Below are 26,394 nucleotides of genomic sequence, written 5' to 3'. Positions count from 1 at the left end.
ACTTCAGACCTCTGGGATGACAAGCTGCAACATAGGTAATGAACCACATTTCAATGATTGAAAAATGTGCAACACACTTTCATGTATTTGTAGCTGCTCACAGAAGTGTTGCATGTCAAGCCATCCAAGTAAGACCACTATTCTGACCATTGGATACTGATTTCTTTCTGGCTGTGTCATGAAAATGTCACTTACAAAATGCAGGCAGTCGTCTACAACATTGATCCTGGCATTGGTATCCTCAAGATTGATATACCATGAAAAGTATTAGTTGATTTTGCCACTCCAGTTAATGAATGTATGTAATGATGGTGATAACTACCATATATACAAGAGGTGTTATGTCCTTTTTGATGGGTGGAGTCTAGTTTATTAGTTTTATATATCATGGCTACAGAAAGCAACTAGTATTATCTCAGGCAGTTATCTGTTCCAGAGAGATAGTCATATTAGTGCTTTGTAATTAATGGTGAATATTTATCCAGTTTTACCTTGAAATGATAATTAGTATGATAATTGAGGCTAGTGGAAATGTTAGGGTTGTGTCCATTATATTCACCATATTTGAAAACAAATCCACAACTACCAATGTACATGAGATTGTTGGTCGAAAATTGTGCAAGCAACTTAGACCCAGTGTAACAAAAGAAACTGGTGGCATGTTGGTTGAACAAACTGTTATTGTTGGACCAGATCACCAATTGGATCAAGCAACAGTGACTCATTGCAGTGTAGATATGGGCAAAGTGCATCTAGTCAAGCAACTGCTACACTGATTTCTATGGAGTACAGTAGCCAGTGCCAAAATTCAGTGAATATTGAATAATAGTCATACAATTTTTGGAGAGTGTTAAGTCATTTCTAGTAGGGTACCAAGTCCTCATGATGTTTTGTAAACAAAGGGTTTGACAATAAATTACAACATGACTCCAAGGAACATTGCATCCATCATCCCAATGTGAAGACAGCAATTTGTCAGTAAAGTTCAAATAGAATCTGTCAAAATATGCTCGGCCTGGCCAGGTGGTTAAGGCACTCGACTCGTAACCTGAGTGTCTCGGGTTCACCAAACGTGTTTGCCCCTTTAGCCATGAAAGCTGTATATTGTGACGGTCAATCCTACTATTTGTTGGTAAAAGAGTTGGCAGAAAGTGGTGATGACTAGCTGTCTTCCCTCTGGTCTTAAACTGTTAAATTAGAGGTGGCTAGAACAGAGAGCTCTTGTGTAGTTTTGCATGAACATTCAAAACAAACAAACATAGCTGTATTTACAGTGTACAGAATATTTACAGTGCACTTTTCAGAGTTGGATTTTGCATATTATGTATGATTTGTACTTTCACTGTTTGTTTATTTATTTACGGTTTGAGGTGTTGTTGAATATTTTATCAGTCAATCCAAAGGAAAAAAGATCTCACAGTGCAAGTGAAGTTTGGCTGAGTGTAACCTGTAGACTCATAGATGAAAATGTTAATGGCTGGAGAAAATTCATATTTGTGTGTGTGTGTGTGTGTGTGTGTATATATGATTATCCCAAATTCAGTTATTGCTCTCAATATAAGCAGATATCATTATATCAACATTTCTCTTTAACTCTTTCAGTAATGTTAGACCTAAAGATGATATGGAGTTGTAAATATATGTTTAGTTCCAACAGCTTTAGAAGTTTTATCCTTTACATGAGACACAATGTGGGTCATTGTCAGATACAAAAGTCTTTGGAATACCATAGCTACACAACTATTCATTAACTGGATTTTGTATACTGTTTGTTTGAGAGGATATAATTGAAAGCATTTATTGACGTAACCTGTCAAAACCAACAAATAACTATTTCCTGTACTAGCCTTAGGATAAGGTCTCATAACCTCTACAAGTATTATCTTACCAGGTTCCAGTGGTTTAGCGTTTTCCTTAAATCCAGGTAGCCATTTCTGATCGAATTTAGTGGTTTGACAAACACAGCATGACAACACAATTTTTAATGTCCTTCCTCATACGAGAGCACTAACCACATCTGGATAATTTGTGTATTGTTTCTTGGACACCTAGATTTTTGCAACCACTTATGTGGACTTTTCAATTTGCAAATTGGTAATTGGTAATTCTTCGCAAAAGAATCGCGCTCTGAACTTTGGTGCTGTGGGTGCGTTATAAGAGTAACTTTTGAATATTTCTAATTGATTAAAGTAGCTCTAGAATTAATTAATTAGGTTCTGTTAACTGGAAATCTTTTCTTGCTACAGTCTACCGTTTCTAAAGCTTTTTGGAAATGTCCAAAACAAACAAACAAGATAAGATTGTTCTTCACAGAAGTGGAAACAAACATGCAAGTGATTTGAGTCATCATATATATGTTCTTAGATATATAAGAACAACTTGCAGTATGAAAATAAGTACTGATTTTATAGACTTTTGAAATTAAAGACTATTACAATTATCCGATTTAATAATGCCTGCTCCTGAATGGTTGTTTGGATCTTAAGTTTCACTATTCAATTTCCTCTTTGCTTATAATACATGACCAGGTGGTTAAGGCACTTGACTCGTACTCCGAGGGTCGCGGGTTCAATCCCGTAACACCAAATATGGTCGCCTTTCAGCCAAGGGCCGTTATCTTTTCACTATCAATCTCACTATTCCTTGGTAAGAGTAGCCAAAGAGTTGGTGGTGGGTGATGATGGCTAGCTGCCTTCTCTCTAGTCTTAGGGGATGATTTTTGCAACCACTTATGTGGACTGTTCAATTTGCAAATTGGTAATCTCTGATTACGTGAACCTGAAAGCTGTAAACATGCAGTCACAGAGTAATCTTGTTGCCACGATACTTGCATGTATACTTAGGCCTACTGGCTGATACTTATGAACTATCGCTTAGATCGAAAAGCATAGAAGCACACCTATGTTAAAGATGTACATTTCGGCTACTGAAAAAGCCTACATCTAGGCCTAATTATGTGATTCGATTGGTAAGAACACGAGAATCACAAGAACAAACACACAATTTGTAGGCCTGTGATGCAATAAAACAATTCAACAGACCAAACTGTAGGAGAGGATGATTGTATGCACCATACCCCCACCTAAAATGGAGGGGTGTATCCCACCCATCCCCTTCAGGATCTATGCCCCTGTGCATAAGATTAGCTGTATGTAACTTTTATAGAAAACCAACTCAAGGTTTTTCAAGTATTGTTCAAATGTGGGTGAAAACTACGATGATATAAATATAAGCTTTGGAACATTCCTGGAAGATGGCAGGTTTAAGGCCAAAAAGCATCATTTTAAATTGATAAAGTCTGTTTTCAGTTGTAATTTTATGTTGATCCCTCATTTTAACAGCTATTTGCCAGTATCAGTTTGATGAGTCTAGCGTACAGATACAGGTTGTTCATGACAAGCCATTTAAAGCATCACTTTACATGAGGCACTGGATAATGGTAAGATTCTGAAACTTGATTTAACTTTCTGTTGACAAAATATAATCTAAAATCATTAGTTTTCCACTTGACAGTAGCTATTGGAGAAGCCTATGAAGAAATGGAGGGTTAAGTTAACCAGTCATGAAGCATTTTATCCACATTATTATGTATCACTTGGAATTTAGTGAAAGAATTACAATGCTATATTTACATATTCCAATACGAGTTGTTTTAATTGTTCCTGGTTCTGTAAATGTGAACATTGTACATCTTCAGTCAGTATCTTTTCAATCTCAGAATCATGCCTAACAAATGACATTTAATTGAGGAACATTAGTGAAGAAGTTGAGAGTTGCTGAAGGAGGTATGATCCAATAATACAAAATTCAATCGAATCTTTGATGCAAACAAAACATTGATCTTCAATTCTGTTTATTATTAATAGTTTTTATTCAAAATATTCTAACAGTTGAAAGTTCGTCTTTCTGTTTGCAAGACACCTGTTTCCTTTACTTCAAGTTTATGTTGGTTTTGGATCATTTTCCTTGATTTGTTGTGATACATCTTCATTTAGTACTGAATAATCCAACCCAGTATCTACACAACCCACTACTTTCACACCATCAATTTTAGCATTAGATGGGGCAGATCTGTTTTAGTTGTTTTCAAATAGTTAATGGAAATTTTTACTTTCATGGGGCTTTTAACATCCTTCTTTAATCCCTGTTTTTTGTTTTCCCAACCACTGTCCTAGTTTCTTTTTTCCCTGTTTTCATATTTTATTTTTTTGGTACAATGGATAGATAATTGCCCTATTTGACCTCAAGTATAGAATTACACAGTTGTAACAGGGGTTCACTTTGGACCACTTCATTATTAAAATGTTTTTGTTTACTGTTTTGACGATGCTCATGTTATTTCATAAATTTAAACACATCAGCGACAGACATTACAAAGTGACATTCCAAGTGTTCTTGTAAGGAAACATACAATTTTAACATTATACATCTTAATTTCTCTTTCTGTAGCTTCAAGGTTCTCAAATCTATAAGTTTCAGAAGTTTCACTAAGACAGAGAGAGAGAGTAACGACATAGTGAATGAATGACACAGTTAGTGACTTTTTGCTGTTTATCACTCACTAACAAATTAAGAAGCAAAACAAGCCAAAGTTGCAATTCCACCTTTATAAAAAAGGTTTCTGTTTGGGCACAAATATAATGCTCTAAAAGAAATAGGCTGCTTCATTCAGGGTTCAAGAACAAAAGGTCCAGCATGGTGAATATGAACATATAAGAAGTTTTGTTAAGGCACCGACTCATAATCAGAGGGGTGCAGGTTTGAATCCCCATCACATCAAACGTGCTTGCCCTTTCATCTGTGGGTGTTATAATGTGATGGTAAATCCCTATATTCATTGGTAAAAGAGTGGCCTACGAGTTAGCAGTGGTTGGTGATGATTAGCTGCCTTCCCTCTAATCAGGCCAGTTTGTCTAAGTCCCGAAGGTAGCTGCTTTAGACAGGTTCCACTGTATATAATTAGGGATTATGTAAACAAAAAAAGGGACTGTGATTGAATGATCATGTTCAAGGGGTGACCAAATCTGAGGGGTGGCCACTTAAAGGGGTTCCACTGTAACTATTAAATGTACACTAAAAGCAGACAGATAGTGGGTGTGCATTATGGACAAAGGCAAGTGTGAGTTCCTGTCAAAGGTAACCACTGTTGCTCTCAATACGTTCCATGGCCCATTGATGGAATCATCATTCAACATCATGGGTGATGTAATGGACAGCATCACACCAAATATAAAGGTGGATACCTACAGCTCAATCTAGAATTTGAAATATTGGCTCTAGTGTAATATAAAACTGCCATACCAGTGTTCTCAAGATTACATTCTGTTCATGAACCAGTTGACAAATATGCAGAAATTATCTGTATACAAGAAAAAGTTGGCAAATTACAGATTCTGGAGAGAAAATGTCAATGCCTATAGTGAAAGGACAGAAATAATCTGACAAAAAGGGACTGTCTATATTTTGGTGACCATACTTATTACTATGTTATAACTGTGATGTTTTACGTGCATTTTTCACATAATTTGTGCTTAATATTTTCTATCTATGATCTACTGAAGATGTAAGCCACCTCCAAAAGTTTTTCTTTTGTCTGTTTTCCTTCACATAGATCAAATCATTTGCAGTCTCACACAAATGGGAACAATAAATAATATATGTGAATATATATATTCAGAATAATTCATTAAATTGTTGAAGTTATGCCACAGAGCTAAAAACGGATAGTGGTGAACCAATTCATAGACGTGTATGAAGAGTGAAATTTTGTGGAAAAAAGGCATTCGTTGGAGTGACATTGTTTATGAAGTATTTGTAGGTTATAACTAGTTCATATTCAAATAATTTCAATAAAAAAATTATATTTCATATTAACCTGTAGTTTCTTTTAATTGTTTGAAACTAAGCACAAAGCTACATAATGGGTTATCTGTGCTCTGCCCCCCATGAGTATCAAAACCTAGTTTTTCGACATGCAGGTCCCAAGACTTACTGCTGTGTCACTGGGAGATTTAACCTATGACATAGTGAAATACAAACGACTAAAGAAAGTTACAAAAAACGTGGTTGTTAACTAGCAAAGCACAGTACTACCTAAAGAAGAGAGAAACTCAGCACACTGTGCAAGTTAGCTGGCTATACATTCCAGATCTTGACAATAATAACAGTCATGAGTTTCAGTGCCTAATAGATATAAAAGGCTCAGAGAAACGGCAAGTATTTATACTGACAGTCATGATTTATATGTATTAAAATTTGTGCAAAGCTTCACAAGGCCTCACTGCACTAGCCATCCCTCATTTATCAGTAGAAGACTGGGAGGTGATGACCAACTTTCTTCTCACTAATGTCAACTCTTGGACTGTTCTTTTTCCAGTACATAATGGAATTTACCAGCAAATTATAATGCTTCCATAGCTGACAGAGTGAGCATGTTTGGTATGATGGTGATTCAAACTTTCGCCCCTCAGACTGCAAGATGTGTGCCCAGATGACCTGGCCATCATTACAGGAAGAAACAACAAAAGAAAACCCTTTACAGTAGTTTGAAAAGAATAAACATTTGGAACAGTACATATGAAAAGACTGCAGTTATTTGGTTTGTCTCTAACTATTTTAGTTTAGTTGTTCATATTTAACTATCAAAGACAAGTTAACAAGTGGTCATAGTTTCACTAATGGCAACGTTTAATGATACATAATGTCCAAAAAAATAAAAGCGAGAAACTAATATTTTACTACTTCTTTGGTACAGTTAGAAGAATTTACAGTTGTGTAATACAAATTATAACTCGTATAACTTCTCATATTAATCTAGTTCATAACTTATTGTATCTATGTTAATGAATATAGTAGAAGGTCTAATAAATGAACATATCAACATTCAGAACAAAATGTTTAACAGTTTGGATTTAAAATTGTTCCAACATAACCTTGAAAATTTTGACATAGATGAATTTCTTAAAAAAAGGTTTTATTTATAAATTGTTTTATGCTATCTCTGCATGAATTTTTTATTCCACGCCCAAATTTCCTTGAGTTGGTGGCTTTTGTGTTACACTTGTGACTGCATAACCTGAATTTAAACAAATTAATTTGTTACTGACGTAAAGTAGAACCTAACAACTCTGCCCTCAGACTGTTCTATTTGTATCCGAACTTATATTGAAAATTATTAACAAACAATACTTTTAATGTTTTATACCACAATATTATTTAATGGGGAATTGTCAATGAAGAATGATAGTTACCAACATCTTATGACATACTGAGTCAGTTTTTATGTGAGAACAAATATCTTTGATCAAGATCAAGAGGCTTGAATTTTATTTCTGACCGGTGGAAAAAGTGCCAAAATTTGTAGGAGGAAATGTTTTTTTGCCACAAACATGCTCAGAATCATTTGAAAAAGCACATGGAAGTATATTTTTTCCTTAGCCTCATTAAGTTTCCTAAATTTTAATGTCTAAAGGATGCATGTAACTTAAGTAGGCATTTTAAAATGCAAAAGATACATCATTTACAAGAACATGATTTCCAAAAATTACTACCGTTTCTCAGCTTTCTAGGTAAGTTACAGATTAGCTACAAATCCTTTAGCCTTTTGTAAAAGCAACCCCTTTATCACGTGGTAAGACATTTATCATGTGAATACTCTTCACATCAAATTCAGTAAAGTGGTTGTAAACTCCATACACAGGAGAGCGTGCGTTTTCTTTATTAGTTTTGTATATAATAGTATCCATTAGATATTTAAAGTTTATTAGCAAACACTTCTAAAGTTAGAGGGGAAGGAAGAGAAGAAACTTTTCAACTTGGTTGGAAACTGCAACAGTTTATTTTAGAAAGTAGAAAATGTAGGCTTAGAAATATCTAACAACGTGGAAAAACGAAGTTTGGTATTTATTAAATGTGAAGAATTTGAAAATTGTTTAATTAAATTTTGCATCTAACACTAAAAGCTCACAGGATGTATACTTCATCAATTACAGAGAAAGAGTTAAATGTTACAAATAAATCTATTTTCTTTGTGTGTAATTGTTATTGGTAAAAATCACATTAATATATATACATTTAACTATGATTTCTCATGCATTTATTTTTGTATTGGCTTTCATTTTTGAAAATGTTGGTGTTTAAGAACATTTATTTAGTTCTTTTCTTGTATTTTTTGTGTTATTTTATATTTTCGTAATTTGCAACTATTATTGCAGATTGATTTTTATTTGTGCTTTATGCACTAGGATATTTGCCCATATGTTACCATAATGTGGTGTTTCAAGGGCCTGTTTTGATATTTTCTCTACGAGTGTTTATTTAGTATTTGTAATGTTGCTGCGATAGGTACCAGTATGTTGTATTCTTTACTTAATTATTGTTTAAAAAATATAAATTCTTTTGTGTGTATCAAATTTAATTATGTTTTTTAATTAAAGAATTTTCCAATGGATACTTGAAAATTTCATTATTATTAAAGGATTTTGTTCTTATGTTTAGTGCAGCACATCTTTACAGTCTTGTTAAGTCAGAAACAAATCCATGATAACACGTTGCATAATATAACTATCAAGCATCCATTTAGTCACAAGATTTTTTAAGGACCCAGGTTTTTGGTATACTGTAAGGGTGGTGAATGTGTGGCTCTGGATGGCAAGGAAACTTCCACTTTTATACAGTATGCACTTATCAAACATTTGGCTACTTCACTAATGTTGCTATCAAAAGGAAGCTGTGCTTGCTCCAGAGACCAAAAATGGTTCCTACAGATCATTTTGCTTTAACATGCAATTAATAATGTATAGTAGCAGACAAACATGACCTGGCCATTGGAGAAAGGGTATGTGCCTGAAGTTATTGGTGCTATTAACACAAAACTGTTTCTAGTTATGTACAGAATACTAAGATAAACAAGATTTCTAGAGAAACAGTCATGTTTAGTCTTGTGTAAGAACCAGAGCATAAATTCTTGTATCAAGCACAAGCAAGTCCACTTGAAGCATTGGTACTAGTCCCCAAGTCTTTAGTGATGATCCCAGGTACAGAATATCTAGTGTCCAGGGAAAGTATCTCATCAAAGAATTTTAACCCTTCAGTCTTTAGCAAGTCCTGTCAAAGAAAACCTTAGTCATTTTCTCAAAAGGTTCAGTCAATAGCAGTTTGGAATGGTTGATCCCAGTTACAATCACTTGAGATGCCTGAATTTAGTTTAGGTAGTGCTGCACATGTTACTATAGGAACATACAGTTACGACAGAAAGTGTTCATACCCCTGCGTTCTGAGTAGTTTTTTCCTCATAACTTAAAAAGTATCGCCATTAGGATAATGAAAGTATAGTATATTATAAATATTATACTAACACCATCTACATAAATGTTTATGTATATTTAATGACAAATAAACTGTTTATAAACAAATAACCAAACATAGGAGTGGCAGAAAGTGTTTGTGTGTCCACTTTAATGGTCAGTTGTGAAGCCTTTCAGGTGAATTACTTGACGTAATCTCTCCTCATAGCCCTCCATGGTCGTTTGACAGTACTTGACTGGTATTTTCTTCTATTCTTCTTTACAGAAGGCCTCCAAATCTTGCAAGTTTTTCGGATGATGCTGATGAACCCTGGTCTTCAACTCATGCCAAATGTTTTCAATTGGGTTGAGATCGGGTGACTGCGATGGCCACTCCAGAATGCTTATATGGTTCCTCTGCAACCAGGATTGCACATATTTCGATGTGTGCTTCGGTCATTGTTGTGCTGAAAGATCCAACGACGCCCAAGCCGCAAGTTCCGAGCATCATTCTTGATATAAGTGTCTAATATATCAACGTACTCTTCTTCTTTCATGATTCCATTGACGCAGTGAAGGCTGCCTACACCAGAAGAGCTGAAGGAACCCCATAGCATGATCCAGCTACCTCCGTGTTTAACTGAAGGTACAGTGTTCTTTGGAAGATTTTGTTCTCTCTTTCAGAAAATATAGCGAACATCATTGTGGCCGAAAAGTTCGATTTCAGTGTCATCTGACCAAAAAATACCCTTCCAATAGGTAAAGGGTTTATCTATATGCTTTCTTGCATACCTCAATTGTGCTTCTAAATGAACAGGCTTTAAATATGGAGTTCTACGAGGACAGCATGGTTTGAACCCATGTTCATAACTGTGGAGGTGCTTACTTCAACCCCAGTTTTCCTTACCAGTTTCTGTATGTCATTACGTGTTAAATGAGGGCTCCTACTAACTTCTATGACAGCCTTCCTCTTGGTTCTCTCTGGAATTTTGGTGGGGCGTCCGAAACGAGGGAGGTCAGCAGTTGATCCTGTAAGCTTAAACTTGGCAATTACGCTTTGACTAGTAGATTTCGGCACATTAAGTTGTGTAGCAATACCAGAAAGAGACACACGAGACTTGTATTTTACAATAATTCAGTTTTTTAAATCACTGGACAGTTATTTCCTGTTCGCCATGATGACCAAGCAGATAATGATGGAGACAGTACTACTAAATTGTCAGAAGTAAATTTTTTGCTGGCTAAATTCCAATAATTATGAGCCCAGTGTCTAGTTCTGGAATGGTATAATGTAGTTTATTTGCCAAACTAAACAAAATTTTTATGGGAATATCAGTTTTTCACATGTTCTGAACTGTACGAACACTTTCTGCTCCTTCTATTTTTGGTTATTTGTTTATAAACAGTGTATTTGTCGTTTAATTTACATAAAAATTTATGTAGATGTGTGTTAGTATAATATTAATAATATATTATACTTCTGTTAGCCTAATCATGATACTTTAAGTTATGAGCACAAAATTACTCGGGATGCAGGAGTACAAACACTTTCTCTCATAACTGTATAAGTGAAGTCAGCTATAGGAATGTGCTCGTGGCAGAGCTTTGGTAATGTTCCAACTAAGTATAACCCCTTATGTAATAATGAGAATACATTGATCAGTAATTTATCAAAGGAACACATGATGATGTTCTAAAATAACACCTTAGTTCAAAGACTTCTGCCTTACGGAGACAATGTTTTGAGACTCTAGGTTTAAGACAGTCCATAAATCTTTCCTTGATCCCAAGATAAAGCAGTTATAAATAGCTGCTATTTAAATGCTGTATGAAACTGTCCTCTAAGGACAGGCATCATGGTCTGATATACATGAGCATAAACCTATTTTTAACAGCTGTTAACTCATGATTAGAAAACATTTACCATGAATCATCCAGTGTTGTGACTCATTCTATTCTACGATTCTTCTTAGTAATGGGTTGAAAAAATGCACTTCAACATTTGAACAAAATTGATAATGGTACAGTAAAATGCAGCACTGGCAACAGCTTCTATAAACCTACCCAATGGAATGTAGGTCTCATACAGCTGAAACACTCCTTGAATACATAAAAGGCCTGGTAGAAGAATGGTGGGCTTGACTTCTACTCAGAGGAATGGGTTGGACAACTACTGACAGACTTACAAGACATGTCATGGAAGTTTGGTGGTTGCTTGGAATATATCATGCTTATTATGTGTCACACTAATAAAGGAGAGACATTTTGTCAGACAGTTACCATAATGACTCCCCAGGATACCAGGGATGTCATAAAGTAGCATATCAAATGTTATGTGAGGGCATCTATTAGTGCTTCAGAGAATTATTATTCCTTCTCTGTCAATATCACGAAGGAATAGTCTCTAACTTTCTATGTAGACTTCAGGATGGTAAATATAATATTATGTTGATGTAGAAGAGAACATGTTCTTTCTATTGGTTATAATAATGGTGATAAATATAGCTGAGTACAAATAACTTATAAATATAACCTATAATTTATCACCACTGACCTTTGGTTAACTCATGGTTCAATCTCTAGAAAACAGATGCATATATACAGTATAGTAACCTTGCAAATAATTTCACAGGTAAAGGTTCTACCTTCAGTGAATGACTCAAAACAGTAGGTACAGTAGGTAGCTAGAGGGAAATGAACTAAACAACTTTCTTTACTGATGTATCATATATGTGAAAACTGCATGTCCACCTAAAAAAAAAACAACCAAAGATTCTACATCAATGCAAAGAAGTACAAGACAAAGAGTATGCCTGCATACAACACCTGTTTAAAAATCAGATTTAATGAAGGTGCACAAAGAACCCGAACTTCATAGGTAGGGGTCATTTGTAATTACTCCTCCAAATTGTTTGAACTGCAATTAGCTAATTCTCCATTAAGTGGAGATGCGTATGTTTGGTCACCCTCATTGAAACTCCTTGGTTCAGTTCTTGTGGTTGAGCTTCAGGTTCTAGCAAGACAAGTTTCATACAGCCATTTGGCTTAAGAGTGTTTACACAATAAGCAGAAAGCTTTTTGGGCTCAGAAATATAGGTTTTTGAATTGTAACTTATTTTTCTTTGCTCATGATAAAGGAAATTTCTCATTACTTTTATGAGAGGTCATTTGGATATTATTATTTTCTATATACTTGTTTGTTTTGGTATTTTTGTGACTGAGTTTCAGTTGATTTTTCAATACTTGATGATTAAATTTAATGTCGGATTACAGTTTTTTTTAGAATGCAAAATGATTCACTATGTTCACCTTGTCCTAATTTTGTTTTGTATTTCTTACTACAGTGCATATTTGGCTAATATTAGGGTGCAGTGTGGTGGCTACAGCAGAAATTATTTAAACTATTTATTGATATTAGGTTTAATTTTACTTCATTTCAAGGCCAATACAAGAATAAGGAAAGTACACATTGATATTTTTATATTACATGTATATTATATAGTAATTAAATGTGATTTATTACAAAATTTATACATCTAGTTTGTTTTGGTGTGAAACATGAAACTCTTTATTGGCTATCTGCAAATGTAACCTCAGAAATATTATTTAACTAATTCTTTCCCATCTGGACTGTCTCAGTCTTTCATCACATTCTTTACCAAAGTTTCACTGAATGTTATGTTATACTCCTTCATTTTTACAAGTCTGATGAATAATTAAAATATTCTTTTTGTTATTTGTAAATTATGCCAATTTTGTTCTTTCTTTCTTCATAGAACCTAAACCCAAATATTTTAGGTTTCATTCTCTATTGCATATTTTCTATTATTTACCTTTATGGAAAAATCCTACTTTCATTATTTTGTAAAGGTAATCTGCAGCATCATTGCTGACTATAAAAACAAGTACATTTTTTTTATTTATATTTATGTATTTGTAAATTTTTTTTTAATTTTGTAATTTGGATGAAGAGGCCCTTAAGTTGTGCAGTTAACTCATAATAGCTCACAATTTCTCTAAGTTTGAAAATTCCAAGCAATAACTTATGAACAAAACATGATTGCTTCAGTATATTTTATACTACAAATATATACTGTTATGGAAAGAGGGTTGACCATGTTCCTCTATATTATCATATGATGTTGAAACTTATCCCATTCTGAAGGTGAAATCTATTGTAATTAAATGCAAGTTCATTAATTTTTAATTTATATAGTGTGTATTATTTTATAAAATAAGATACGTAAATCTACTTTCATATGTTTCCAATGAACTATTTTTAGAACTTCTGAACATTATTAACCTACAGATAAAACTATTCAGTTAAAATGTTTGTTTACATGAGGGCTATCTGCAATAGCCATCCTTAATTTTGCAGTGCAAGACTAGAAGGAAGGCAGCTAGTCCTCACCACCAAGTCTTAGGCTAGTCCTTTCCCAATGAATAGTGGGATTGACCATCACATTGTTATACCCCCACAACTAGAAGAGCAAACATGTTTGGTGTGACAGGGATTCAAACCCGCAACCCTCAGATTACGAGTCAAGTACCTTAAGCACTTGGCCATGCTGGGCCAGCTTAATAAAGTAATAACACAGAAGCACAATTATTAGGTTGAGGAATAATTCGTGAGCGTTTTTAAATAATTTCATTCAAGCATTACATGCAAGACTATACAATACTTCAATGCATGAACACATTACACCCAAAACATTTATTATGATACTTTATTTCATGTAATACCTAGGTATATAGTATGCATTGTTTTAAACGAAATTGCAAGAAATTAAATGCGAAAAGCAGATGGTGTCGAAAATGCTCGATTTTGTCCACTTGACATTCCATTTAATGAGCTGAAAATGAAAGCAAAAATTAAAACATATGAAAATCAAACACGCCGTCTATTAGAGCAAAAAATTATCTACCAAATGACATGAAATATTTTGCAAAAACGTTTCATTTATGAAAATATTTTTTTAACTTGAAAAAATGCTCACGAATTATTCCTCAACCCAATAGTTTTTACACTGGACTGACCATTCTATTGAGTTGTGGCTTATTTATTTCACTCAAAATATCTACAACATCCTGAGACAAAATTAGTTAATATCTGTTCCACACTGTTTTAAACAAAGCAGTTATATATCTATCAGCTTCCCAAAATAGTAAACATTAATGCTTACATTTTAAATTTACAGTTACAAAAATTCAAGTCTAATTCTTTAATCTAAAAAATATATACAAAACATGATTATCTGTTTTGTTTCCTTTTTTTTTAAACATTTAAATAAAATGTAAAGATACCTTCCAGAGTTTCTTAGGTAGGGGTTCTTTGACAATTTTTTACTTCAGTTAGAAATATATATATATACTGTTGTAGCACAGTAGAAAATTGATTAAAATCTAATCCTTTGTTAACTCACTTGTATATTAGAACATGTGCAATGTATTCTAATGTATAAGACACTTAAAAAAAAAACACTTTACTAAAACTTGATGAAGTTTTACCCCCACCCCACAAAATAAGAGATATTGACTAAGCAAAGATCTAGAGTTTTAACCCAAGCAGTATTAAATCCTTTTTAAACACCTTCATTAAAATACCATTCACCTAAATGCTTTTTTCTATTTAATGTTGAAACCCTTGCACAAACAAAGCTAGGAAAAAGCAGATGAACTCTACAGATATGTTAAAACAGTGTTACTACAGACCCATACACACAAAAAGAACATTACTACAGATCAATGGATATATTAAAACAATGTTGTTGCAGTGGGATAATGACTCAAGGGAGAATAAAAAATATTGGATTTGGATTAACAGAGATTTTTTTTATTTGCTGCACAATATAAAATCATGTAACTTGATATCCAGATTTTATATAAAATGTAACATTAGGAAGTTTATTAATAAGCTAAGGTAATCCAATAAAGGTCCATCATTGAATTTATAAATCATAACCTGTAAAATAATAATTGACCATGAGTAAAAAACCTTAAAATATTAAAGATAATTAAAGTGAGTAACATAGCAAACCTAGAAGTAGGCTTACTTTTCTTTTGCAAATCATCTGAACAGTGAGTGAGATAAAATAATCTAACTAAATATCGGATAATGCTCTGGATTTTTCCATATTAATTTAGTCTTTCATTTTGTGAGCTTTCACTCCATGTACTACAATGGTTATTTTTCAGCTTTATGAAATTGAAATGTATGGATTTACTGTTGAAAAACCTTAAAGCATTAAATCATTCTGCCAAAAGTTTCAGTGTTGGATCTAAAAACTTTTGAAATAAATAAGAATGTAAAAAATGGAATAAGTTCAAGTTATTTATTAGTTAATTATACCCCATATTATGAATATGAAAAACTAATCAAATACTTTTGAGGTTAGACATAAACATCAATATAAAAAATTACAAACTTGTTCTTTGTGTTGAAATATTATTTTCACTGAGCAAATAAAATCTATGAAACAATCCAGGATTACATGGAAAAGTAACTTGAAATTAGTTGTTCTCCGAGGTTCAAAAATAATAAATAACAAGCTGCTTATGAGCAAAATACTAAATGAGAATTTCAATTTACCTAAAGTACATTAATATTGCAATTTAAGCCTATTTTTAAAATTTCCTACAAGTATATTAATATTGCATCTTAAAGCTATTCTTCAATTTCACTGTAAATATATTTATATTACATTTTAACATTCCTCTTAAATATTCCTATCTTAAACCTATTTTAAATATTCCTATATGTACATTACATCTTAAAGGAGTTAAATTTTTCTACAACTATATTCATATTACTTCTTAAGGATATCCTTTTTTATTTTCTATTTAAAGTCTTGAATGAAACTGGAGTAGTATTTTATCTGAAATGACAGAAGTTATGATAAATAACTTAAGATTACACACAGGCTATCATGACCAAATCTACAGATTAGATTACTGAACCAGATATCTATATATGCTACCACTGTAAGTTACCTGTAGGCTTAAAAGTTTTGTTCTTTTACCTGAAGGCTAACAACTTGTCTAACCATTTTAAACCTAACTTGCACATATTTTGGGCAATATTTGAATATTGTGAAATACCAGATAATTAATTCATCAGCAACTGTCACAAAAGAATGAAACATGTTTGTCTGTACCCTTAAGTAAAAGCAGACTGGCACTAAATCTCATATGAAAAACATTTTCTCAGTTATGAAACATAAGGGCAACAGTGAGGAAAATATTAAAGTAATAAATGAGGCTGAGAATATTTTTCAAACTATAAACAAATCATTTATGAAAATTCAGTCTAACCTCCCGAGAAAAAAAATAAAGCTTTCTCTATAAATATGGATTAAAAAAACCAACAACAAATGAAATTCATTTCTGAACACAATTTTTTGTGTAGTAATTTTCCCCTTTAAAATGCACACTTACTTACAGCTTACAACTGACACTGAAACATAATTATGATACTGAACTGTTTGGCAGAGTTTCTCTCATGTTGTTAAAGAATAATGAGTAAACTCCAAGTGGATCAATAAGATGATGACATTCTAAACACATTGTTACCAATCTAACTGTTTTGATATTTGTTTTCTTTAACTAGATTACCAGCATACTTACAAGAAGTCTGCCAAATTCAATAAGCTTAATAAATAATTGAAATAGGTTTCATATTTACAATGGTTGCTACATCATCTTAAAGAATTGGTTATTACTTGCAACACATTTGTTTTCAAGTGTTAAGTGAAAACCACTGATGGCTTCAAGGAACATCCACTAACTGTATGGACATGAATTTCTGTATTGTAGTTACTTAGTTTTTAAACAATACACATGTGCAGATCATTCATACTTCAATAAATGTTTTTATTTTAAGAGTTATTTTGCTCCCTGTAGTTTCCCTCCTGATTTAGTAAATAACACAATTCACAACAGATATTATTCAAAGTTTAACTTTTGCATCTCTAGAGTGAAAAGAAAATTACAAATATTTAGAAATTCACATTCTTTATAGTACAGAAAACCTTTAGAGAGAATAGGTAAGAAATGTAAAGTTGGGAATTTCTACCACTCTTCAGTTTAAGTTGTAATTCAAATGACTTAAGTTTTAGTTAATTTATGATGATAAACAGACTGTTATTGGAGACCTTTTCTAATTTAAAACAATTATGATAATTTAATTCCAAACATTAGGACATAACTGTGTCCATGTTGATCTATGCCACTCACAATCTTGACAAGCTAACTTTCGTGCATCAATCTAGATTTAACTAAAAATTAATTAACAGTCATTAGTTTTGGGCTCAAAATGATTGAAACCTTTCTTACATTAATTGTATCTGAAGTTTGACAAAGAAAAATAGTGTTCCATATATAACTTGATATCTGAAGTTTGTGAGACAAAGAAAAATAGTGTTCCATATATAACTTGATATCTGAAGTTTGTGAGACAAAGAAAAATAGTGTTCCATATATAACTTGATATCTGAAGTTTGTGAGACAAAGAAAAATAGTGTTCCATATATAACTTGATATCTGAAGTTTGTGAGACAAAGAAAAATAGTGTTCCATATATAACTTGATATCTGAAGTTTGTGAGACAGAGAAAATAGTGTTCCATATATAACTTGATATCTGAAGTTTGTGAGACAAAGAAAAATAGTGTTCCATATATAACTTGATACCTGAAGTTTGTGAGACAAAGAAAAATAGTGTTCCATATATAACTTGATATCTGAAGTTTGTGAGACAAAGAAAAATAGTGTTCCATATATAACTTGATACCTGAAGTTTGTGAGACAAAGAAAAATAGTGTTCCATATATAACTTGATATCTGAAGTTTGTGAGACAAAGAAAAATAGTGTTCCATATATAACTTGATACCTGAAGTTTGTGAGACAAAGAAAAATAGTGTTCCATATATAACTTGATATCTGAAGTTTGTGAGACAAAGAAAAATAGTGTTCCATATATAACTTGATATCTGAAGTTTGTGAGACAAAGAAAAATAGTGTTCCATATATAACTTGATATCTGAAGTTTGTGAGACAAAGAAAAATAGTGTTCCATATATAACTTGATATCTGAAGTTTGTGAGACAAAGAAAAATAGTGTTCCATATATAACTTGATATCTGAAGTTTGTGAGACAAAGAAAAATAGTGTTCCATATATAACTTGACTTTTTTCTGTTCTTTGAGCATAACACATTTGTTATGATAGTTAATTCACTTTGTTATGTATTGTTGGTGATATCTGTCTAGCCACTTTCTGTAGTGATAAAACTATCATGTTTATAATTAACTACACAGGTTCCTTTCCACATATGCATTTCAAATATTTGCACTGAATAGACAAACGTTTTGCCAAAAGCCATTAGTAAGTTTTGATAAAAGGCTTTTATATTGTTGCAGTTTTCAAGGGATTTTTTTTTATTGACAGGACACAGATTACAACATCTCACTCATACAGCTTATTAATTTGGAAGTCTTTTCTAAATTGTAAGAAATTATACAACTTACAGACATTTAGGCCTACGTAACAACTGAAAATAACCATTTCACTGCACTACAGATGTTATAAACTGTCTAAAATGATTCTTGTAGAATGTTTCCATTTTATTTATAGAATATTCAAACTACGGGTTGCTTTAATAAAATTCTAAAAGAACTTTACAAAAAGTATAAAATGTTCAGCAGCTAAAAATTAATTTGTGGATGAACTTCATCTCTTGAAAGTTTTAATGGAGGAAAATATTTTCTTTGGAAAGCTAAAAATCATTAAATAATATATCTATTGTAACACATGTTATTTGTGTATTATTTAATACTTCATTATTTTTTTCCCTATTGAAAGCTATAATTTACCTTGTTCTGATAAAATGTTGCTAGTAAAGAATGTAAACATGCACAAAGTATTGATGTAACAACATCAGCCTTAAAACAGATTGAAAATTAATATGATATTATATTTCATGCTCTAAATTGGCTTCTTATTTTATGTTAAAACTATTTTAAAATGTAAAAAAATGAAAAGTTTTGTCATATATGGAATTAGGTTTTCTAGATCCTTTATAATAAATAGTTTTTGTAAATAATTATATACTCAAATTTAGTTTATAGTGTGAAAACTTACAAATGACATATGAATCAGTACAACTTAGATTTACAGTTACTATATAGTTGTGAAGGAAAATGATTGATGTAAGGTATTTTGAGGATATTCTTACATGGTAATTAATATATATTTTTTCTAGTTCGAACAAAGCAACTGTAGGTAATTACTACACTAAGAAATGAAGTAAAAAGCACTGAATAAGAATACATGTGTATTTACTATAGCTTAATACTGTTTCACTTATGCACACTCAAATATTTCTTATTTGATTACTTTAAAAGGTATAAAATGTGACACACTTCTTAAGTCAAAATTCATTTCAGAGAAATATCTGTAATCCACTTCAGAAGTTCCTGAATCAAACTATGCATATGATTAGAGCTATAGTGTGTGTGTGTGTGTGTGTGTCTGATAATATTTGAAGCAAATAAGAAATCATGAATATGAAATAATGGCAGTTTGAGATAAAGATGAGTAAACACCATTCATCCTAAACTGGAGACAACAACAGAAAATTAACATTCAAAATGTAAATTATTTATGTCTAAGGGTGAAAAAGGTCCAATTTACCACACATAAATGTTTCCAAATTTAGGTACATATTCTGATTACAACTCAAGAATTATTCTACTATGCAATGAAACACCAGTTACATGTTCATGCAATGTTTTGTCTTATTGTTATTCTTTCATGTTACCAAATATTTCTTTCCAATTTTTGGTGATAAAAATGCAAGAAGTATTTCTCTAATGTGTTAATTTAGAAAATCAGTAAGATTATAAACCTATCTGAATGTCTGTAGTGTGGTAAAATGTATTTTTTTGTTAAATGTATCTGCATAACTAAATGTTTTTAGCTTCTATGTGACTCCATTGTATTTATCTCTCATTGTGGATGTTTCATATTTGCATTTAACAATGCAATGTAATATTTGCTCCAAACAATAGTAGCATTTTATTACTTAGTTTATATTTATCAATTGAATAAATTTAAATTGTGATTTAAGTATTTGAACATAATGAAGTTTAAACAATAATGAAACTAACAAAAATTGAAACTTACATCTAAACTAATAGTAAAAAACACAACTGCACATGTAAGACAACAACTTAACTGAGATTAGCTGAATATCTTATCTCCAACCATTTCAAATTAGATTTTCCTCACAATACTGCACCTAATCTAACATTATATAAAACCATAGACTGTTGTAGGCATATTTAGAAATGTTAAAGGGAATTTGTAAAATTGTTAAAACAAAGTCTTTGTACACAAGAACATTTTGTATTGTTCAAACTGACCACATTATAATTATACATACAACATTTTTACACTTTTTACAATATAATAGCAAACCAATAAAATTAATTATTTTTAATGAAAAAAGTTAATGGTGCACTCTATGAATAATAAATATATGTGATGAAAAACAACCACTAGGTGAAGAAACCAACTTGATTATAGTATTCAGAAGCTAAATGTGATGAAACAGTTTGGAAATGTGTGTATAAATGAAACTACTTTTATCTTCAAACTTTCCTTTGCAGCTAATGCACAACTCTCTCTTAAAAATGTTCTAAGCTAACTTGTGGACAACAGCAATAACACTGTGGATGGGTTTTAAGTTATTTTTATAGTGTTAGTTTGATAAACTAAAGTTTACTAAAAAAAATTCTCCACTGTATGAATAATAAATATATATAATGAAAAATACAACCACTAAGTGAAAGCACCAACGTGATTAGCATTCAGAAGTTCAATCTAGTAAAACATAATTTGAAAATATGTATGGAAATTAAACTACTTTTACCTTCAAATATTTCTCTGTTACTTATACACAACTCTTTCTTTAAAAATGTTCTAAGCTAACTTGTGGATAATAGTAGTAATGCTGTGGATTGGTTAAGTCATTCCTATAGTGTTAGTTTGACAAATAAAAGTTCTCCCCGGAGAACATAATCATAACAAGATCTCAAATTCTTACTCGTGGAAGGTTTTTGTTATTAACCAATAAAAACTGATTCACAATTAAAGTTCCAGGATTTACTGTTTTTCATTTTTCACTATGCAAATATTTAATTTATTTTTTTGTCTTTGCCTTTTAAATAAGTAATTCAAATGAATAATATACTTTGTCTTCTACTATAACAATCACCACTTAACAATCAAATGTAATTTTCTAATATGGTGAAAAATGTGTTTTTTCACTTGTACTCTTTGTTATAGTCAGTTAGAAATATCATAAAGTGGAATAACCTCATTGTTTCTTTTTTATCTGCTTGGTCTTAATGTATTACACTATATAATACAAATTTTGTTCCTGGATAGTATGTGTTATTTCTTAATTGCTTATGTTGCAAAAGTACAGAAAATGGTCATTGTTCCTCTCAAACATTGCTTTAATAACCTGGATAATGAAATTTACAAATTAACCTGTTTTATGTGTAAAAACTGGCAGATTTGCACATTTTCATTTAAGGTCTGAATGAAACATATGAATCAATATTTACATGTTTTTATACTAAAGTTATACAAAAATGTTTAGAAGCGAGTAGTTTTTTGCGATTTCCAACTGCAAGGAAAATCACTTTCACGCAACAGCCCCCAAATATAGCATCCCATCATCTTTTCGTTATACGCTCCCAGGTCACAAAAGCAAAGTTTGAAGAGAAAAATATGTCTTTACCATTTACTTTAGGCATAAGCAATTGAGAAATAACACTTTCCACCCAGGAACAAAAAAAGTTAAAAATGTGTTTCATAGTGTTATCCTTCAACCCAACTCTGATGCTGTGTTTGTACTTGCATCAAATTATGTTTAGTTATTTCTGGGAATGTATTGCAGAAACAAATGTCACACGTTGCAGCAAAGCTTAAACCTACTAAAGATGTCAACTCAACATAAAATGTTTGTTCAAACAACTGATTATTTTTCAAACACATAAAATTATTGCAAGTGATGCTTTAAAATAGAGTTCCCAAAGTTATGCTGCTGAACCAACCAAGGTAAAAAGCAATTCATTATAAGGAATATCACAATATACTTTAACTTTTGATTTTCCTAGCAGGAGATTTGTGTAAAACTCACACAAAGTTAGAGACACTACATCTAGTTTAAACTTCTAGAACATTTAATTCTATCACTTTCAGAAAACTTCGTGAATTGCTTCATTTTTTTCACACAACTTGTCTGTAACTTCATCTATTTTGTGAACGCTTGGTAAACAAGACATTTCTGACACCTGGTTCAACATAGAAGTCCACTGCTTTGTGAAAGCCCAATGCACTACTTGTTTTCCACACAATATACGACTTCACCATTTACAAAAAGTTATTACTTAACTCTCATATTAAGTTAGTTTGTAAAATGTCTTGTAAACAAAACTGAAATCTTCATCTGGGTGTTATTCATAGGTGCTATATTGAGACCCTGTACCAGTCACTTTTATATTTACTGTCTTCCAAGCTAGATGTTACATTTATCTGTGGACTTCACAAAATAGACAGCACCATCAAAAAAGCTAAATATGGAGAAATACGGCTTGCTTCTATTAAGACACTGCTGTCATTTAAAGAAACACTAAATATAATTATTATACCTAAATCACTTAGATGTGTGTCAGAAATAGTTATTATTTCTCACTAATCATGAACTGGTTTTAAATAAAGTGAATAATAAAACCTTAAATAACTAACGTGTGAAACTGATTTGCTTTTAGTTTCTCAAAATATTTGTTACATAAAAATATCCTCTTTAAATATACTTTAATATATAATTTTAAAATGTTGAACACTCCAACAACTATGAAACTGTATCTGTGTTGAGATTTGGAAGCCAAACACACAAACAAATTCCAAAACTAAAATGGAAACAGTGCTGTACATAAAAACACTAGAAAATGCTTGCAATGTCACAGACCTCAAATATATATGTGCACAAAATAAATAATATTAAATGCAGTAAATAATTCTTCATTATTAATGCACAGAATAAAATCATTAACAACAACATAATACTGGGTATGGATTACAAAAATCTTGCAATTTTAACAACTTGTTAATAGGTGCTATGCAAACCATTATATCATGCTTTACATAATTCTTCTTTGTATTTTGGTTTCTAAACCAACTAAATATAGTATCCTGAAAACTCTTGTGTTCAAGGCTTAATAGCTGCATCACATGAGTGATGTTTGTACACAAACTTTTATTTAAACTGAAATAATATTCTCTTATTACCTAGCGATATGTTAAAATTTATTACAGCTTAACAAATTTATTTCACAAAAATCAGTTTTCAATGTAGACACTACTTAAAATGTGTGAAAATTAAAAAAAAAAACTGTTTTCATGAAAGTTCAAATTTTGCCCAAAGTCATCAGCAAAACTAGATCTAGAACTCTTGATATGTTACATCACAGCACACATGAAAACAGAACTAGGACATAGAAGGGAAACAGAAACATGTGGCTGCAGAAAATCAAATTTGATAACCAATAAACTAACCTATTCTACCTACCAAGAAACATGTTACTTCAGTTCATTAGACATGTTATATCATTCTGAAAGACCAAGCCTGTCAGTCACAACAACTACTTTCATGTGCTTTGATTCACGTGCTTATAACACCCCATTTCATATTAATACAGAAAATAATCTAAAAAATCTCAATAGTTGAAGGTGCATTTCGTGTTCCTCGGGAGTTGCGAGAGTTGGACGCATTTCCTTTGGGAGACCATGCTACACTTGGGAAGTTTGGGATTTGAAGGTGTCCTGATTTGCTCTTTTTCATAATTTTACCACTTGTGATTAACCTGCCAAAGCCTTCTTGGTGTGCAAAAGCATAACCAGAACGTAAGGAGCGTCGGCTTCTCCGAATGCTTGATGGTCTTCTTTGAGGTTCAGCAATTCTTGGGCGTGTACGACGATCCTTTCTTTGCTTTAGGCGAACTTTATTGGACAGAGTAGGAAAGAGGTCTACATAATAGAACCTGATTGCTATAACAGGCACAATCAGTATTGCCAGCGTGATGAAGGTAGTGAACCAAAAATGGGCTGAACTTAGAGCCATCCGAAAGGAACCCATGTAAGCATTTCCAATAAAATTACTGTTGATAAAAAGTGTCATTGCAAAATAAAATGCCACACTACCCCAGATGACAATATGGTTAAACAGTGTCCAGTATGCTGTATCCAAAGCGACCTAGTGTGTTCAGAAGACAAACACAGAGTTTAAAAATACAACTAGTTAAGAAAATTACTAGATTTAATACAATGACCAAATCACAGTTTTTCTTTCTGCACATTAATTGGATATATAACTTATGTGGTAAACTGCAAAAGTTGACATGAAAATGGAACACCATATGACAGCTTTAAATCTATTATATAAGTGTGGTGTTAAAACAGGTCTGTAGCAATTAAAATCAGAACATCCCTGAAAAAATTTGTATTTCATTCATTGAGCATATATTTGAAATTGCTTAATATCTTTTGTAAAAGACATTTTAAAACTTTCTTAATTTATTTTGTGCCAACCACATATTCTTTTCCTGAAAACAACACTGTAAAAAACATAATTAACTTGCTTTTTTTTTTTCAATGGTGCTATTATCTTAATAATGATAAATATAAGACTTACAAGTTTTCACTTCTAATGTTTATCAAATATATTTCAACATGCACATTTTCAAAAACATTAACAAAAGTTCCAGTGTTTTAAAACTGTATACCTGTGAAGTGACAACAAGCACTAAGATGGTTGACACGGCAGTCCCAAGTAACTGATGGCCATCCAAATTAATGCCATCCGTGCTACACTGTCATCAAATGTTCCATATGGAATGAAGAAGAGGATAAAAGAAGTGAGAAAACCATGAAATACACTTTTCAAGAATTCCTTTTTATTGAAAAGCAGATTTAGATGACCAGGAGTGTAGAGCTTTGGAAATTTGAGGGAGTTCTTGTCACTTACATCCTAAAAAAAATATTTTAAAAAACTTACAAACCTTTTTGTAACAATACTTTGAAATTCTGTTCAAAATACAACTTTGGAGCTATAGGGTAAGGTGTAATAATTTTAATTAACTGATTCAACATATATTTCTTTTCAATGTTTAACATATGTAATAATTCCTATACTTATATGGATATTCTATTTATATATGTTATGAAGTTCAATATTTACAAACCTTACAGTTTAAAGCATTAACAAAAAAATATATTGTATACGAAGAAGGATGGGCAATAAGTACTTTTTAACCAAATTAATATTACTACTTTCACACAGATAAACTGTAGCAGTCTTACATTAGTAAGATGACTTACCCTCATCTGATAAACTTATGTGCAAAAAAAAAGTTTGAAATACAAAAGATAATTATAAAAAATATTAGGATATTTAACATAAAAAACTGGTATGTGCAACAGAAATCAATTTGTAATCAAACCCATTACAGGTTTGAAAGTAAAGCTATGTGTAAAAGACTAAATGTACATACAAAGACAACTATTACACTTTAAAGTCATATAGCATAACCTTCCAAAAATTCTTGCTTATTCAACTAAATTTTGTCTGGCTATCCTCTTATGATATTCTATAGAACCTGATGGAGACTAAAAACTGACCTGATCAAATATGCCTAAAGCCAGAACAGGTAAGGATGTGTAAAACACATTGTAGAAAGAGATGAACACTGGATCAAACAAAGTCTGTAAATAAAGAATTCATTAGATAAGTGATAAAACATGAGAAAAAGGAATCATTTAATAGTTGGCTTGAGTTTACACTATAGTACTGAAGACACTAAAATTGCACTGGTTTACAAAGAAATTGAGGCAAGCACAAAAATAGCTGTTTTAACCTAATTTGCTGAATTCAGATTTGAAATCCATTTTTACTCATCACCTCTAGTTTTTTAGATATGCATACTGTACATTTTGTACACATACTGTACATAAAGGCGTATATGCATTCAGGGTTAATTTCTAA

The 26,394-nt window shown here is 31.7% G+C and overlaps 2 protein-coding genes across 7 annotated transcripts in view; one reads left to right on the top strand and one right to left on the bottom strand.

Annotated features, from left to right (window-relative positions):
- Positions 1 to 26,394, top strand: part of LOC143238764 (E3 SUMO-protein ligase PIAS2-like) — a 124,084-nt gene that overhangs the window by 94,625 nt on the left and 3,065 nt on the right. For 2 of the 6 annotated variants that reach the window (XR_013020745.1, XR_013020744.1), the window contains 2 exons: positions 9,571 to 9,930; positions 13,663 to 15,602. The exons of 2 other annotated variants lie outside the window; for them this stretch is intronic. The gene's annotated coding sequence lies outside the window, so the exon portion shown is untranslated. Of the gene's footprint in view, positions 1 to 9,570; positions 9,931 to 13,662; positions 15,603 to 26,394 lie in introns of those variants that run through there. 2 more of the 6 variants (XM_076479286.1, XM_076479282.1) reach the window with 1 other exon arrangement.
- LOC143238763 (phospholipid-transporting ATPase ID-like) overlaps positions 20,674 to 26,394 on the bottom strand; it is a 182,603-nt gene continuing 176,882 nt past the window's right edge. Inside the window, 4 exon segments of the mRNA XM_076479279.1 lie at positions 20,674 to 24,606; positions 25,136 to 25,215; positions 25,218 to 25,380; positions 26,031 to 26,114. Of these exon segments, the coding sequence (XP_076335394.1) occupies positions 24,061 to 24,606; positions 25,136 to 25,215; positions 25,218 to 25,380; positions 26,031 to 26,114 (873 nt within the window). The 3' untranslated portion in view covers positions 20,674 to 24,060.

This window comes from Tachypleus tridentatus, chromosome 13 (assembly GCF_004210375.1).
Source record: "Tachypleus tridentatus isolate NWPU-2018 chromosome 13, ASM421037v1, whole genome shotgun sequence".
Classification (NCBI taxonomy): domain Eukaryota; kingdom Metazoa; phylum Arthropoda; class Merostomata; order Xiphosura; family Limulidae; genus Tachypleus; species Tachypleus tridentatus.
This window is presented reverse-complemented; position numbering and strand designations above follow the sequence as displayed.